This window comes from Pogoniulus pusillus, chromosome 31, assembly GCF_015220805.1.
Source record: "Pogoniulus pusillus isolate bPogPus1 chromosome 31, bPogPus1.pri, whole genome shotgun sequence".
NCBI classification, from domain to species: Eukaryota; Metazoa; Chordata; class Aves; order Piciformes; family Lybiidae; genus Pogoniulus; species Pogoniulus pusillus.
In genome coordinates this window covers 8799540-8816392 of record NC_087294.1, presented here as the reverse complement: position 1 = coordinate 8816392, position 16853 = coordinate 8799540, and the positions used below count along the sequence as shown (strand labels likewise).

General features: G+C 40.7%; 1 protein-coding gene across 6 annotated transcripts in view; it reads right to left on the bottom strand.

The window, feature by feature from the left end:
- The window catches only part of MAP7 (microtubule associated protein 7), a 135162-nt gene that overhangs the window by 28195 nt on the left and 90114 nt on the right, over nucleotides 1-16853 (bottom strand). For all 6 annotated transcript variants that reach the window (XM_064169119.1, XM_064169121.1, XM_064169122.1 and 3 more), the window contains 4 exons: nucleotides 13784-13947; nucleotides 12306-12417; nucleotides 8858-8968; nucleotides 1487-1600 (listed from right to left, as the gene is read on the bottom strand). In XM_064169119.1, the coding sequence (XP_064025189.1) occupies nucleotides 1487-1600; nucleotides 8858-8968; nucleotides 12306-12417; nucleotides 13784-13947 (501 nt within the window). The remainder of the gene's footprint in view (nucleotides 1-1486; nucleotides 1601-8857; nucleotides 8969-12305; nucleotides 12418-13783; nucleotides 13948-16853) is intronic.

Genomic DNA, 16853 nt, shown 5'->3' with positions numbered 1-16853 from the left:
CCATATTGAATTTGATTTTGGGTTTTTGTGTTGTAATTTATATTTCCAGCCAAAAGGCAGGGTAATTTTCTAGGGAATAATGACAGGCTGGGATGCACTGAGTGCACAGAACACAGCTGTGAGCCATTCCCACCACCTGATCATTAATCTCCAGGAAGTGTCCTGCATGAAGGAACTGCAGTTATTGCTCCTAGAGAATAATACCTGAAAACAATGGGCAAATGGATTATTCTTCTGGGTGGTACAGCTCCAGTTAGCACAGGGAAGGCATTTCAGGGAATTATCTCAGACTGATGACTGACAAGTCAGCCATTCCTGCTATTTGCAATCTTTCTCAATGTTCTGCTCAGTTTAGACTAGCTTATTATGCAGTACAACCAACAACAGTCACCCAAAAAATCTTCATGCTTGCTCCAGCAAAGGAGCCACTTTCAAAATTCAGACTCTGCTCTCTCAATTATTCTTTAATGAAGAGCAGAATTTCCAATATCCTGTTTGGTAGATGACATTAGTATTCATTTTACAAGCTATTGTTTGTGAAGAGTGAAAAGGATTTATTTCCTTGTCATTTCCACTGTTTGCAGAATATCATCCATGTTTTAGCTCCTACAGTGATACCCCTGTGGATATGTACTGCAGCCTAATTAGTTACAAGAGTTCTTAAGTAAAAGCTTCTTTAAAAGTAATCTTAGCAGGACTCTACTCCTCACCTTCTACATCCTTTAATTAAAAGTCCCATTCGTATCATAGAAAAAGGACCTGTCTAGATTTCAGCTTCCAGCATATGCAGCCATATCCTATTGTGATGGTAAAGTCTCCAGTGGATGATCACAAAACATCCTATGATGAAAGAAGTAGCAGTCACCTGCCTGAAATACATAAGTAGGCATGCCCTAGTTGTCATTGGAATACAGTTTTGTCTGGGCTGTAAGTTACCATTTAGAAATATTTTTTTTGAGCCTGCATGTTAAGTTTCCCTTCAAGACACACATTAGAGAGCTGCTCTGGGGTTGGCACAGGGCTTGATGATTATTTTAACCTCACTAAACCTGCGCGTTTACTTTCACATGTATTAAATCCACTGCAACAACGTCTTATCTTCCTTCAAGCCTAACTTGTTTCCATGTGAGACGTGCCCTAGTAGAATGAAATTACTCTTTGCAACAAGCAGTACACAGCTTTAGCAGTGGGCGTGCTGAACCAGCTCTTTAAAACATTAGGACATTTCCTTAAGCAGTCTATATACAGTGTGACTTTGTTGCTTTCCGTGTGTTGCATTCGTTTACTGCATTGATGAGGAGGTAAGAGAGATTAAGAAAGAGGTGGTGAGAGAAAGAGGAATTGCAAACAAGCTTTCATGCAAGACAGTCATGGACATTCAAGCAACCGTATGTTCACAAGTAGAGCAAGAGCTTTACAACATCCCACAGAGAATCTGGGAAAAAGAAGTGGTTGAGACATGAGGCCTCTGCTCTTAGAGGTTTACCTGCATCTCCAGACAGTGCAGCTGTGCTTTTACTTCTGGCCAGGAATGAGTGAGTGGGCGTCAGGAGCCTGCTAACGATGCTGCTTTCCCACGGACTGAGCTGTAGACGGCGAGCTGAACGTGCACCATGCAAGCAAGATGTTAGTTCAGACACTCCACACATAACTGCATGCTACACAAGTATTATGTCCTCACTACTGCCTAGCACAAAAACCTTGTATTATCCTTCAGAGATGAAAAGCATACATCACTTAGTGCTTTGATTTCATTCCCTCTTGGCAGAGGAATTCCTATAGGAACACAGATATCTAAACTTTCCTCTGGCATTATGGAGTATTGCTGTTATATTCATACTGATATTCCACACATATACCACATTCCCTGTTAGGAATGATAAGGTGATTTTGTACTAGGAAAGCAGTTACCATTCATAAATATAGACTTTGACAGAGATGTTTGTCCCCTAAACTCTTTCTACACATGAGGTACAGAGTCTTTTGGTTATAAAAAAGATCAATTACTAAAACACCTTCCAAAGTCTGCCAGACTATCCAGACGAAAGCAAAGATTGCTTGCTACTAGAACTATGTCAAAGAAAGACTTTATCAACTGCAGGTACCCAGCTCTGTGGCTGCAGTTGTCTCAGTAATAAATTAAGCCACAAGTTGCAATAAATACATTTGATCATTAATTCCCTGTCCAAAAAAAAAAAAAAAAAAAAAAAAAAAAAAGAATCCTACTGATGATAATTTTCAGTTTAGAGCTACAGCATAAGCCTGCTTTTTGTATCATGAGGTCTGTTATGAAGACACATTACACACTGACCTGCTGAAATTACTCCCTCACCTTCCTTTCCCCAATCTCGTCTAATGCGAATTTAGCTTGGCAACCAACACACTCCTTTTGGCTATTAAAACTGCTTTGCTGTTTAAAAAATACTATTTAAACATTAAAGTGGTAACTGAAAGAGTCCTGTAACTTATTAACTGTATTGAACTAGATGTTTCTGTGATACTCTGATGCAACAAGTTTATTTCAGTGAGTGCCACCAAACGAAACACTGAACCACAGAAACATTCATGTTGGAAAAGATTCAGGATCACCAAGTCCAATCAATGTCCCTACTCTACAAGGTGCACTCTAAACCATATCCTCAAGTACCACATCCAAACAACTTTTAAACACATACAGGGTTGGTGACTCAACCACTTCCCTGGGCAGCCCATTCCAATACCTGACCAATTGCTGGGGTTTTTTTCCCCTTAATGTCCAGTCTAAACCCACCCAGTCACAGCCTGAGGCCATTCCCTCTTGTTTGATCACTATTTACCTGTGACAAGAGACCAGCACCAACCTCACCACAATATCCTTTCAGGCAACCTGAAACATTCAACTAGTTCCTGTAGTAGTTCATCACCGAACTTTAGAGGTTGGAACAGACCTCCAGAGATCATTGAGTTCAACCCCCCTGCCAAGGCAGGATCCCCTAGGGCAGTTTACACAAGAATGCATCCATGTGGGTTTTAAAAGTCTCTAGAGAAGGAGACTCCACAACCTCTCTGGGCAGCCTGTTCCAGTGCTCTGTCACCCTCACTTTATAGAAGTTTCTCCTCATGTTGAGGTGAAACTTTCTATGTTCCAGTTTGTAATTTTACATCACAGCAACCATCTGGATGTTGCACATGAAATCAGGTTTCTCAGCATTCACTGGCTTTAGTTTGGTGCTTATGGCAACAAAACTGAAGTGTGAATTTACGAGATTGTTTCTAAGCATTATCATTAAAATAATTTGCTGTAATAAATTTGAGATTAATTTACATTTTACAAGGTAGAGATCCATCATCTTTCATAGCCACAAACCCTGAATCTGTCTTTAATCTACTCCACACTGAGCCTCATGAAAAGAGGGGCCGATTTCAACCTCATCTGCCCTCAGTGCTGTTTTTTCACTTCTCAAATTGCTTCCCTAAAGTCTGCTAGCTCAATAAGGGGCATTACTACAGGACTCTCAAACACAGCAGGTCCTCTGGATAAATGTCCTTACACAATGTACTACTGCCAGAGCAATTTGTGATTAATGGTTCCATTTTGCATTGGTACAGGTTACACAGACAAAATACCCTACAGAGACCACCATTACACCACACACATTATCATTAAAGTTATAATTTAAGAATGATGAAAAATCACAGAACTACCATTAAACTGGATGCAATAATAGTAAAACCTTGGCTTCTTTTCTATCCAGGCACCATGCTCAGAATGATCACTGTTTAAGGCTACAATTGCAAGACAGCAGATTCTGTTTTGTGCTCTTAGGCTTTCCTAGGTGAAGGTCACAGGCACAAGTATGGATGAGCCTAGAGAAAATCTTCTACTGTAGTTTAACACAAAATTCATATAACTTCAGTAAGCAACCTCTGAAATTTTAGGCCAATAAATCAATGCATCTGTCATCATCTGGTAACTAAATCTCACAATATAGTAGAGCCCTGCTGCTCAGTCACAGACTTACACATGAGGCCCCACAGGTGAAGTAGTCTCAAGAGAACACAGTTAAGAGACTGATGACTTACAACACTAACCTGCGTTGTCTCACCTATCCCACGTCTCTTGTCCTAAAGGTGAGTATGGTTTTGCTCTCTTTGCCTCATCATAGGGGAGCTCATATAAACATTACCTGCTGGAAGTAACTCTGTGCTCACAGCATCCAACTGACAGCACTGAGGCAGTGTTGGGAAGGAAGCTAGCTGCTAGGCACCAACAGTGAGCTAAGAGGGACCAGCAAAAACTCTCTTGTGCATGTAAGCAATGGGCTGGATTCAGAGATGTCAAAATAATTTTAGCCAGGAGCTTGTGGTGAAGTCCTCCAAAATCCCTAAAATGGCTTTTGATTGGAGTTACTTTTAAATACACCTTGGCTTTGTGGATGAAGGTCATCACATGATGAGTCTTCCAAAGGCACAGCTGTCTGAAAGCATCATATCTGACACTTCATTTATACTCTAAACAGCCATTAGCATCACCATTAAACTCAAACAAACAAAACAACTTTTGCCCAGAGTTCCAGGTATAAGAGTATTGGCACTTTAAATCATAGAATGGTTTGCATTGAAAGGGACCATCTAGTTCCAAGTTCCCTGCAGGGACACTTCCCACTAGACCAGGCTACTCAAAGCCCCATCCAACCTGCCTTTGAACATTTCCAGAGCTGAAGCCTCCTCATCATCTCCGGACAACCTGTTTCAATACCTCACCAGCTCTGGGGAAGAATTTCTTCCTAATATCTAATCTAAACCTATCTTCCAGTTTGAATCCATTACCCCTTGTCACATGCCTTTGCAAAAAGTCCTTCTCCCACTATGCTGTAGGCCCCCTTCAAATATTGAAAGGCTGCTATAAGGTCTCTCCTTGATCAGTTGCTCTTCCCTTGTCCACCAATGCTGTTACCCTGTCACAGAAGGGCCACTCCATTTGTCAAGTACAATTTGCCATTGGTGAAGCCACCTTGGCTGTCATCAAACACCTCCTCATTTTTCATGTGTCTTAGCAGAGTTTCCAGGAGGATCTGCCCCATGATCTTGCTGGGCACAGAGGTGAGACTGTCTCGGGTCCCATGGACTTGTGCACCTGCAGGTTCTTTAGGTGGTTTTGAGCCTGATCTCTACTTACAGGTTTTAATTTTTTCTGTTCTTGCCTTTACCTTTTGAAACGTGGGTGGTATGGTTAGAAATACATTGAACAACTCCACTCTGGAGTTCAGTGAACACTGAAGGAAATTAAACATGAAACAAAGAACATCTCAGAATAATAACATCAACTTCAACTTCAAGGCAATGAGGTCAGGGTTGTTTTCTCTCTTTTTTTTTTTTTTTTTTTTGCTTGCTTTAGTTTTTGTTTTTAATGCCTTAGGGTAATGTTTTCAAGTTCAATGTTTAGTTCTCTAAAATATCTGACAGACAAGAAGAAATGTTTTGGGTTTTTTTGCTTTCATGCTAAGACTACCACTCTTAAAGCTCTTTGCTCCTTGTTTTCACACAGGAAGCATATTTCTGAGAGGGTTGCTGTGTGAGAAGAGTATCCTTACCCACAGCAACAAGCAAGTTAGTTTAAACAGATTAAAGTTCTTTACAGCCTAACTTGTAATTGAAAAGTCCCATGGTGGCAGCAGCAGGGAACTGATACAATAATCTTTATTTGTTTTCAGGATATACAAACTGCACACTAAGAAGTTGTCTTAGCAGCAGCAGAATAAATTGCAAGTAAGCAAACAGCAGTGTCTGATTAGTTCTAGGAACAGATGGGAGGCAGGGATTTAACAGGCTTCCTGATGAGTACCACAAAGGAGACTCTCACTGTTAACAGTGATGTTTACTATATAGAGAGCCACAAACACGATGAAGAGTAGACGGGAAAAATACTGCTGGGTGCTTAGATTCCCTTTCAACGGGAAACAATAGCAGAGCCTCTGAATTTCTTCTATAAAGGTGAAAGGCAGAGGTGATGCAGTGATCAAGACTGTCACCTGTTCAAAAGCACTGCAGAGAGTAGGAGAAATACAACTATGGTGCAAGCTGTGCTTTTCAAGAGTAAGCAAGTGTGTAACTCATACCTCATCTCAAGTATGTAACTCATACCTCATCTAAAGTATTACCCACTTGCTAAGCTTTCTTTAAAGAAGACAATTTATCAACATTTACTGATCAATAGCAGCAGCTTTCTTCTCTTGGATGTGTTCATGTTTTCTCACAGTTTCAACTACTCACACCTGTACCAGTAACACAGAAGTACAATGAGAAGCTTGGTTTAGCTACCTGATTGTAAAACTGTGATAAAGTGCTACGTAGCAATATTACACTTGAAAATGAATTAAGCAATATGACACTTGAAAAGGAATTAACCAGGCATTTAGCAAATTAAATAATGAAAACTTTTGCCTTTTGCTGGGTCTAAACAAATAGAAAACAATAAAATAAAATCCTGCCTTTCAAATGGTAAAAAAGTGTTGCTTCACAGAAGACCTGTTCTGGATGATAGCTATAAGCCACTTAGTGTAAGCTTATCATCGTCATCTCCCACTTGCTGTTTTGCAGGTAATAGTACGCATTACAAGGTGTGATTGGGTGTCCTTGGGAAGGCAAAATGAGGAGCAGACAGAGTATTTCTTAAGATCTTGAAGCCACTGGAGAGATCAGTGGTATTTCTCCAGGCACACACTCAATGAGATTCAGGTATATGACTTTGCACAAGAGATAGGACATTTAGTGTTCGTATTTGCCTTCTGCCTCAGAACATGCAAAAGACACAAGAGACTTATGAAGAGCTCCATGCTGTTTCGATGAAAATGCCATGTAAAGACTGTCTTAGCATTTGAAGTTTTGACACATGATCATCATGTTCATATTCCCTCCCTTTCTCTACTGCTAGACTGTCTGCTACTTAGTCTAACTTCTCCTGAAATTGAAGTGCATGGAAGGAATTTGAACACAATGAATCACACCGAATCAGAGAACCAACCAGGTTGGAAGAGATCTCCAAGATCATCCAGTCCAACCTAGCACCCAGCCCTAGCCAGTCAACCAGACCATGGCACCAAGTGCCTCATCCAGTCTTTTCTGGAACACCTCTGGGGACAGTGACTCCACCACCTCCCTGAGCAGCCCATTCCAATGGCAAATCACTCTCTCTGTAGAGAACTTCCTCCTAACATCCAGCCTATACTTCCCCTGGCACAACTTGAGACTGTGTCCCCTTGTTCTGTTGCTGGTTACCTGGCAGAAGAGACTGACCCCACCTGGCTACAGAGCAGGATGCCATTGGCTCTCCTGGGCACCTGGGCACACTGCTGGCTCGTGTACAGCTACTATCTACCAGTATCCCCAGGTCCCTCTCTGCCTGGCTGCTCTCCAGCCACTCTGTCCCCAGCCTGTAGTGCTGCTTGGGGTTGTTGTGGCCAAAGTGCAGAACCCTGCACTTAGCCTTGTTAAATCTCATCCCATTGGCCTCTGATCACCCATCCAGCCTGTCAAAGTCCCTCTGTAGGGCTCTCCTACCCTCCAACAGATTGACACCTGCTCCTAGCTTGGTGTCACCGGTTATGTTTTGTAAGACACTATACATATTTAATGCCTGCTGCTCTCATCCCCTCCAACCACTGCCAAGATCCTCCTTCAAAAAGAGGCATCCTCTGGCAAAGAATAGCAACTACCTGATATATAAATACACATACATATACACATACATACATAAAAAGGTAATAAAAATACACACACCTCTAAAACTAATAAAAATACAACTAACTGGAATTCAATACTTGGAGGGGGGGAAAATGGAGTTTTGGAATAAAATATTTCCTAGTACAATGATGCAAAATTTTTTTTGCAAGTTACCAGGCTCTACAACTAAGTTAGCCTACTAGGATCAACATGGCTCATGAAATCAGACACACATACATGCATACAAAGCACGACACACTCAGTTAAGACACACAAATAATTACTTCTGCCCATCAGTTTCGCAACACAATCGAAATCCCATTCTAAAAATTGATTTTGAAAACATGCTTTTATCTGGATTGAAGTGGGACAAAACGTCTCATTCTCAGTAGAGGACAAAAAAATCCCTACCAAGTTCTTTCCTGTAAAGCTCTTTCCCAAAGTTATACAAGAAACATTCTTTTACAAAACTACTTTAAGCTCAATGCTCCAATCTCATAAATCCTCAGAACAGAGGCAGCAATTCAACTACATGAAGTTTTAAAAGTTTGATGGTTGATCATTTGTGCAGAGTTGTAAACACCAAAAAAACATACATAGAAACAATGCAGTCTTTGAAAAGTAACTGGAGAGAGAAAGGTCAATAAAAGGACTCTATCAAAAACACTCATACCTCTTCAACAAAAAGAAGAAGAAATGGTAACAAAGTAACTGTGTGGAAGCTTCATGCAATGTGTTCTTAGATACTCAATAACTAATATCAAAGACAAAATGAAAACAAACCAATGACAGAATGGCCTAATGCAAATCAAAGGTCACACGTGACTGCATGCGCTGTGGAGCGATGTATTCTTTCAGTAGTTGTACCTCATTTACTAAAAACCTGACAGAAGCACTGCTTTTTACCATTTGCTAAAGTGAAATTGTTTAGGTGAGTTCTCTTGGTTTTAATAAGCAAACCCAACAAGAAGCACATATTTCTTCTCACAGAAAAAATGTTCAACCATTTACTTTTCACATTTGAAGTCTTTTCACTCCCACTTAAATAAGTACAGAAAATGACTTCAGAAGCTTGTTTTATGTGCAAAGTAATATATCAGTATAGAACATTCTTTCTTGGGTTTTTGGGTCATTTTTTTTTTCTTTGAAACTGTACCTCTGTCTGGAGAATTTAGTAATGTTGCAGATGAGGAGGAGAGCCGCTTGTTAATGACTGGATCAACATGTTTCGAAAGGTTCATTGTTGAAACAGATCGCCTGTCTGGATCTAAAACAAATGGAGATAATGCTAATTGACAGCCCACATGCAAAAGTGCAAGTTCCTAGCTCACTAGTGGGAGGAGGAGAACACAACTAAGTCACTCCTGATCTACCACGAGAACTTTCAGAATAGAACAGACATCTCAGTAGGTGTTGTAGAGGTGACTCAAAGATTGGGCACAAAACCATTCCGGTGTCAAACGTCTAAATTAGTCTGTTTATTGATTATCTTTCAATCAGGTTGCAGTCTAAGGCTTCACAGGAGGATCTAAAGTAGATGCTAGTAGACAAGATTATTATTTCAATATTCTCACAAAAACCTTGCTCAAAGAGAAAGCTTCTGGGAAGGACAAACATGCTTAGAAACATGAGATTATTTACTGAAAAAAACCCCAAAACAACAAACCAAACACCAACCCTTAGCACTTGAAAGAAAGTTTGACATTTGACTAGCACTGTCAACTAGGCAGAAGGTCAACGTGATGACAAGGTTGAAAGATTAAGAGAAGAGCAGTTTACAAGAGAAGCAAGGGTAAGCACAAAATGAATTAATAATCCCTAACTCAGTAGTTCTATAGAAGTCCTAAACTTCCCACCACAGGGTAGTTTTCTACCTGCTGTGAGCAAAGTAGTAGTTGCTCAATCCAAACCAGGAGACAGGTTAGGAGGTAAGGAAAATGAGCTCCTGTGGAAGGTTGGACTATTTGTAATGTTGTGCTTGATACATAACACTAAAGGGGTTTGTTTTTCCTTGAAATTCTCTACATTTGAGAGCAGCATTACATCATTTGCCTGTGCAACTGCTGCAGAGTCAGCATCTGCACCCTACTGAGGGGGTGATGGCTGTTTCAAGAATACAGATCACACACACTTACTGCTTATGTGTGTCCCCCATGAAAGCTGTCATCAATGGCAGAAGAGGAGGAGTGGGCAGAACAGGCCAGTTATATGCCTTCTATTCTCTTAAAAATACAAAGCTACATGCAGCAACTACATGCCCCCCACTTTAAATTTCCATTTGTAAATCTGACATTCAGAAGATGCTTTTGCTTACATTTTAGTGTGTATTGAACCTCAGCACTACTCAGCAAAGCACTCAACTGTGCTGAAATTCAGTAAGGCTTGAGCATATGCTTAGATGCTCTGCTGATTCATATTCTGTGTGCCCATGAACTGTTTTGGAAACAGATACAAACTCAGGACACTGATGGCAAGCAGATGGACAAGGGTGAATTGTTTTTTTATGACAAATCAACATTGTATTTACTTGTTCTGATCCAATGGATTAAAAAAACTTCATAGAAATGTGTAAAAAATGCAGTTCATGAAAGATGTTTTCACTCTCCTCAGGTCTAAGAACTATATGGGATTCACTGTAACTGGCTGGGGTGAAGAAAGGTTATTTGCTTGCTTTGTTTAAAGATAGAATGACTCAGTGAGGGCAAAATGGGTACTGGAAGGGGGGAAAAACCCAGAAAAGGAGAAATATAAAAGTTATGGCCAAGAACAAGGCCTCTCCAGGCTGGACAAGATTATTGCACATTAATCTGTGGGGTATATTGATGACTGCTGTCTGAGAGTCAGTACTGGAGACAGGATGCTCAGGCTTGATGTGTCACAGACGATCTTTGTCAGAACAGTATTTGTGGGAATAAGGGAAGGATTTTGATCTCTGACACCTAATCTATAGCTGAGAAAATGTATAGCATATCAATACAGCCAAAACACTTCTACATTGGGCATAAAGAATGCGCTGCATGAAGCAGCTTTCTGAAGACAACAAATGACAATATGCAAAGCCACCTCTTGTGTTTGGCATACCAAAACCTGTCTTGTGTCTATGAACATTATTCAAAGGAATGAAATTGAGCATGATGATTTGTGTGGAAGTGTTGTCAACATGAATCCTATAAAGAAGATCCATAGAATAGTTCAAATGCAATCCGTTGCCTAGAGGACTGCTGGTTTCTTTGTACAAAAAAAAAAAGCCAAACCAAACCAACCCAGCCCCCCAAAAAACCCAACAATTAAAATATCCATGAGCACCACATTAGCCAGTGCAGCTGGTTACATGCCTGTGCCCACATGGAAAAAATACTTGGCAATCCTGTGTATATGCAGTAGCCAAAAGGGTTTTAGAAAAGACCAAAATATTTGAATTGAGTCACCTTGAATTTCAGCAGGCAGAATATTCTGCCTCCTTTCAGAGAATTGTGCCAAATCTTTAGAGTCAGCCAGCAGTAATTCTCCATAGTAAAAACAAATAATAATGAAAAAAGATCTGTTACTAACTACAGTTCTACTCTATCAGCATGATGTTAAGCATGCATTGAAACTACATGAGGGTGGTTTAGTTACTGATGATCTCAACTCCTGAGGACTAGCTATGGGTGAAGGAATCAACAAACCACAGCAATTATGTACCAGGTTTTCTAGCACCACCCAGAGATCTGAAGTGGTGCTCCAGGCCTGCTAAATCGAGAAAGGTGAATGATGATTCAAAAAAATAACCTAGGAACAGAATGTGAGAAAATGATTGTTCACAGTAAAGAAAAGAAAAATCAAATCAGTTATACAGAGTTAAGCAGAAAATACCTGGTTATTGAAGCCTAATATAACAAAGATTTCAGAGCATTTTCTCAGTTGTTTTTGTTTTTCTTCTTGACAAAAGATTGGACACATTGAAATGTACACAGAATAGGAGGAAAAGAATTCTAACTACCACTTTCTCGTGAAAGGAATAAAGGACAACATCTCTTTTTTGAGTCATATTTAACAGGGTATTTACACGCTTATGACTGGCAGATTATGTTAGAGAAGATGATTGGGGGAAAATCAGGTAGTTAAAATTCACTTCATTTGCCCATCTTTAAAGTTTTTCTAGGGGAAAAAGGAGACATCTAACTCAAAAAAATATCTGTAGAGGGGAGAAGTATCTTACTTGTGTCTGTTTTAATCTTATTACTTGGTAACTTCCACCAGACCTTTTTTGAGCCATGATATTTAGCATTTGCAGAGAGTAGCTCATATCACAAGACTGACACAGCACAAGCACACCACAAACACAAAGGACAGCAAAGCAGCAGAAGCGAGAAGCTGTAGCAAGATAGAGTGTTACAGAGTCAACTCCTGAAACAAGTTTGCACTTCTGTTCAGATTTCTCCTTGTTCTTTTTGCTACACAAGAATGTCAGAAACATGCCATTGCTAGCAATAATAAGATCAAGAGCAAAGAATTTAAACCAGCATACACTGAATCGTCCTTCCTTTTAACAAATGCAAAGTAACTTCCAGTTATCTGTCGGGATAGGGAAACTGGCTAACAAACCAAGCCTCCCTCTTTACCTGTGTTATTAATGCGGCTATGCAGTGCTCCTCCCCAGGACCACCTGTTTTGCTTTTGTTTTGGCTTCTGGCTTCTTTCAATTGTGCGACGTACAACAGCTTCATGTCGTTCCTTAAGTACAACAGGATAATATAGAATCACAGAATCACAAAATGTTAGGGGCTGGAAGGGACCTCGAAAGATCATCTAGTCCAACCCCCTGCCAGAGCAGGATCACCTAGACCAGATCGCAGAGGAACACATCCAGGCATCCAGTCTTGAGTATCTCCAGAGAAGGAGGCTCCACAACTCCTCTGGGCAGCCTGTTCTAGTGTTCCATCACTCTCACAGTGAAAAAATTCTTCCATATGTTTCCATGGAATTTCCTATGCCTCAGCTTTCACCCATTGCCCCCTGTCTTGTCACTGGGTATCACTGGGAAGACCCTGGCTCCATCCTCTTGGCACTCACCCTTTACATCTTCAAAAACATTAATGAGTCCCAGCTCCCTCAGTCTCTCCTCATAAGGAAGATGTTTCATTTTCTTCATCTTTTATGTGTCTCTGCAATGGACTTTTTCAAGCAGTTCCAACTTTGAACTGAGAGGCCCAGAACTGGACACAATACTCCAGATGCAGCCTCATCAGGGCAGAGCAGAGGGGGAGGAGAACCTCTCTCAACCTACTAACCACAGCTCTTCCAAAGCACCACAAGAGCACATTGCTGGAACATTTGGATACTGTTGGGTTGGGTTTGATTCTCATCAAAACTTGCTGCCTTCCACACAGACAAAAAAAGAAGGCAACTTGCAGCTGTGTTCAAGTTTATGTGCTGCCTACTAAGACACACACTGGAAAAGGATTAATAAGCATTTAAGTGGTAAATAAGTAAAAAATATTAACAGTAATTTTGAAAAGGTAAGATCTGCTTGAGACCTGCAGAACTTCAGAGAGTAAACAGTTACCCTGTTATGGCAGCCTCTACACAAAGTCACCCTAGGACTACTTCCCATCTTGTATCGCCCACCTACGAAATATTAGAATAGTGGGAGGGACTGGAAACAAATATACACAAGGATGAGCTGACTTACACAGGATTTACACTACATGGAGTTCTCAGCTTAACTGAAACAAATCAGCCAAGAGCATATTTCATTGCACACTTTCTAAAAGGTTTTCTTAGGGCAACTATTATTTAGCTACCCTTACACTAAAAATCTCAGCACGCACAGATAACCATACAAAACTGACTTGGTATTTTCCTGTGTGAGTTTATGCACTGCAACCCTGACATGCTCAACTTAGCTGCACTTGACTTGTAAAGGGCACTTTAAGAATCAGTATCTAAGTAAGGCTTTGAATCCTCTTTTGCAAGCTCTTTCATACTGACCATGGTTTATGTTGCACTCTTTCCCTCAGCTTTTAAAGAAAAAGGTTGACAGTATCATATCTTATTGTAAAATTGAGCTGAAAAGTGCTTTCCTGACATATATTCTTACCTTATCTTCCTCTAGTCTCTGCCTTCGCTTTTCCTCTACAGCAGCTCGCCTTCTCTCTTCTTTTAATCTCTGCTCTTCTAGCTTCTTCCTGCGTTCCTCCAGATGCTTTTCATAATGTTGCCGAGCTCTCTCTTCTCTTTCTAACCAGATGGACTCTCTTGCAGCTGTGAGAAAAATCAGAAGTAAACCCATAAATACGCTGTATGTGTTTAAATCTTTAATACAATTTCAATTACCAAGCCACATGGAAAGAAACCTTTGAACTCATTTTCTTAGGAAGCCAGACATATTATCTCTCTAACATATTGTGTACCCTGGTCACACATACATTTCATTTAATCTCAATTTATTTACTATGCATTACCAAAAATAGTTAAAATTATTGGAGCATACAGTCTACATGCATTTTAAACTAACAAAACCCAAGTCAGATCTATGTGAACTCACTTCTCTTGCACAAACTGTGATAATTTTCTGTAGTAAGCTATTAAAAATAAAGCAAGCTATCACCATTACACACTTTCACTGATCAATACAGATCTCTTACAGTAGAAATGGTTGGGATGACAATTCTAGTACCTAGATAGTTAGCCATACCAACAATTGACCAGAAGGAAACAAGTTACCCAGCAAAGTTAGACTAAAGGTGAACTTTAATCTGACATATAACTCCATAGCTGCACAGCTCTGAAAAATGTGTCAGAAGTGTTAATCAAGAGAAATCAAGAAGTACTACAAAACAAAGTCTGTTCCCTGACAAGAGTTTGATTTTTTCATTAAGGTATTATTTGGAACATGAGTTCAAACTGTAGCACAAATGAAACAATTTATGTATGATGGACCTCTCCATATAGCTGTCTTAGAAGCTTAAAGACCTAGAAGTATTTGTGTTCTAGAATACCCTTTACTTTAAAAACAATCCCAGACATTCGATACCTTTGGGCTTTCATGAACTGAGAGATGGAAGGGCAAGAACAGACGCACCTGATGGTCAGGAGGCAAGCATCACTGAGAACCACATTGGAAAAACACACCCAGAGGAAATTCATTGATAACAAAGCAGTAACAGAACCAGGACAAGAAGGTGTGAAAAAGACTGTGACTTTCCGACAATGTAAGGAAGTTCTCCACCTGAGGCAGTGCTTTTAAAGTGCAAAGAGAAAAAGAGAGCCTACTGCTATAATCATGTACTCCAGAAGAGTGACTTCAGCCTTTGATTAGCAGAGATGCCTTGTGTGGTTTGGCACAGACACATACCAAACTCAAAACAATCCAAATGCTTCTAGGCATGCAAAGGAGACCTTGCAATCACTTCTAACATTAGAACTCATCTTCACCAAAATGCTATTCTTCACTTTCCTGCCTACTCAAATGCCACTACTTGCTGATGTGATCTCATGAGAAATCTGTACCCTGAGTAGACCAGTTCACAGGTAGAGCAACTCCCTTAAGAAAGCAAGTTTCTACCAGTTAAGACATCAAATATTTTGCTGAGAAAAGCAGACAGCATGTATAGCTTGTATCCCACAGCAAAGCTAACAGAGGGATGTTGTGTCAGCAGCAACAACCAAGCCCTAAGGCATCCTTTTTGACAAGAGGGGTGAAAGTTCAGCAAGATGTTTGCAGGAAATGTAACAATCATAGATAGAATAATGACAGGGGAATAGCAGTCAGGGAATGACAGGGAATAGCAGAGTTGCTAACAACAGGTGTGAGAACTGATGCCTGCAAATGTCAAATGCCAATGGAAGAGCCAGCAGAAGATTTCTAGAAATAGTTTTCTAGATATTTAAACTGCAGACTAAGACAGAAAAAAGAAAAAGAAGGCAGAAAAAAAAGCAGCTTCCAGGCCAGGTGAAATCTGCAAAGGCTCCTTCTTCTATATTTAAATCTTAGAACATCATAAAATAGAGTCAAGATTGGTGTTCCAAATGCAAGATTAATTTGTAAACCAGAAACATTCATCTGCTTCTCATCAAGACAAGAGGTGGAAAAAGAGATCACAGTATCACCAAGGTTGGAAGAGACCTCACAGATCATCAAGTCCAACCCTTTACCACAGAGCTCAAGGCTAGACATTGGCACCAAGTGCCACGTCCAATCCTGCCTTGAACACCCCCAGGGATGGCGACTCCACCACCTCCCCAGGCAGCCCATTCCAGTGTCCAATGACTCTCTCAGTGAAGAACTTTCTCCTCATCTCGAGCCTAAATTTCCCCTGGCACAGCCTGAGGCTGTGTCCTCTCGTTCTGGCGCTGGCCACCTGAGAGAAGAGAGCAACCTCCTCCTGGCCACAACCACCCTTCAGGTAGTTGTAGACAGCAATAAGGTCACCTCTGAGCCTCCTCTTCTCCAGGCTAAACAATCCCAGCTCCCTCAGCCTCTCCTCGTAGGGCTGTGCTCAAGGCCTCTCCCCAGCCTTGTCGCCCTTCTCTGGACACGCTCAAGCATCTCAATGTCCCTCCTAAACTGGGGGGCGACTCTCACTTTGGGGTACCTTTCTCCTGGAAGCACACGATCCTTCATGAGGCTGTCCTTCAATTGTCTAGGTCCAGAAAAGACTGAGTCCACCTTTCCCAGCTGTTTGGATCAGTATCACATTTCTTTGACACATCACACACCTAGCTGAGGATATGTTTTATCCAAAAATTAATTCTTCCTGCTCCATCAGCACAACTGGTTGCTACATACTGGCCAGCTGTCTGAAAAGAGCAGTCTCACAAAAGGCACATAGAGGCTGGGGAATCATGTCTATCACTCGTGAGGGCAAAAAAGGGAAGGTGTAGTGGTTTTGCACCACAGAGAATTTGGGATTCACTCCCAAAAAGTAAATTACCATGCTTAGAATTTGGAAGTAAAACGAAATTAATGTTTACAGAAGTAGGCTAAATATAAAAGGTAATAAACATACACAAATATATATGTACATACACAACTAGACAATTGCTACCTCTGCCCTGGACAAAGCCCAGGGGCTGTTACTGGCCCTGGACAAAGCCCAGCGGCTGTTACTAGTAACACAATATTATCTCTTCCTGCTGCAGTCAGTGTTCTTACCAATAACCCAAAC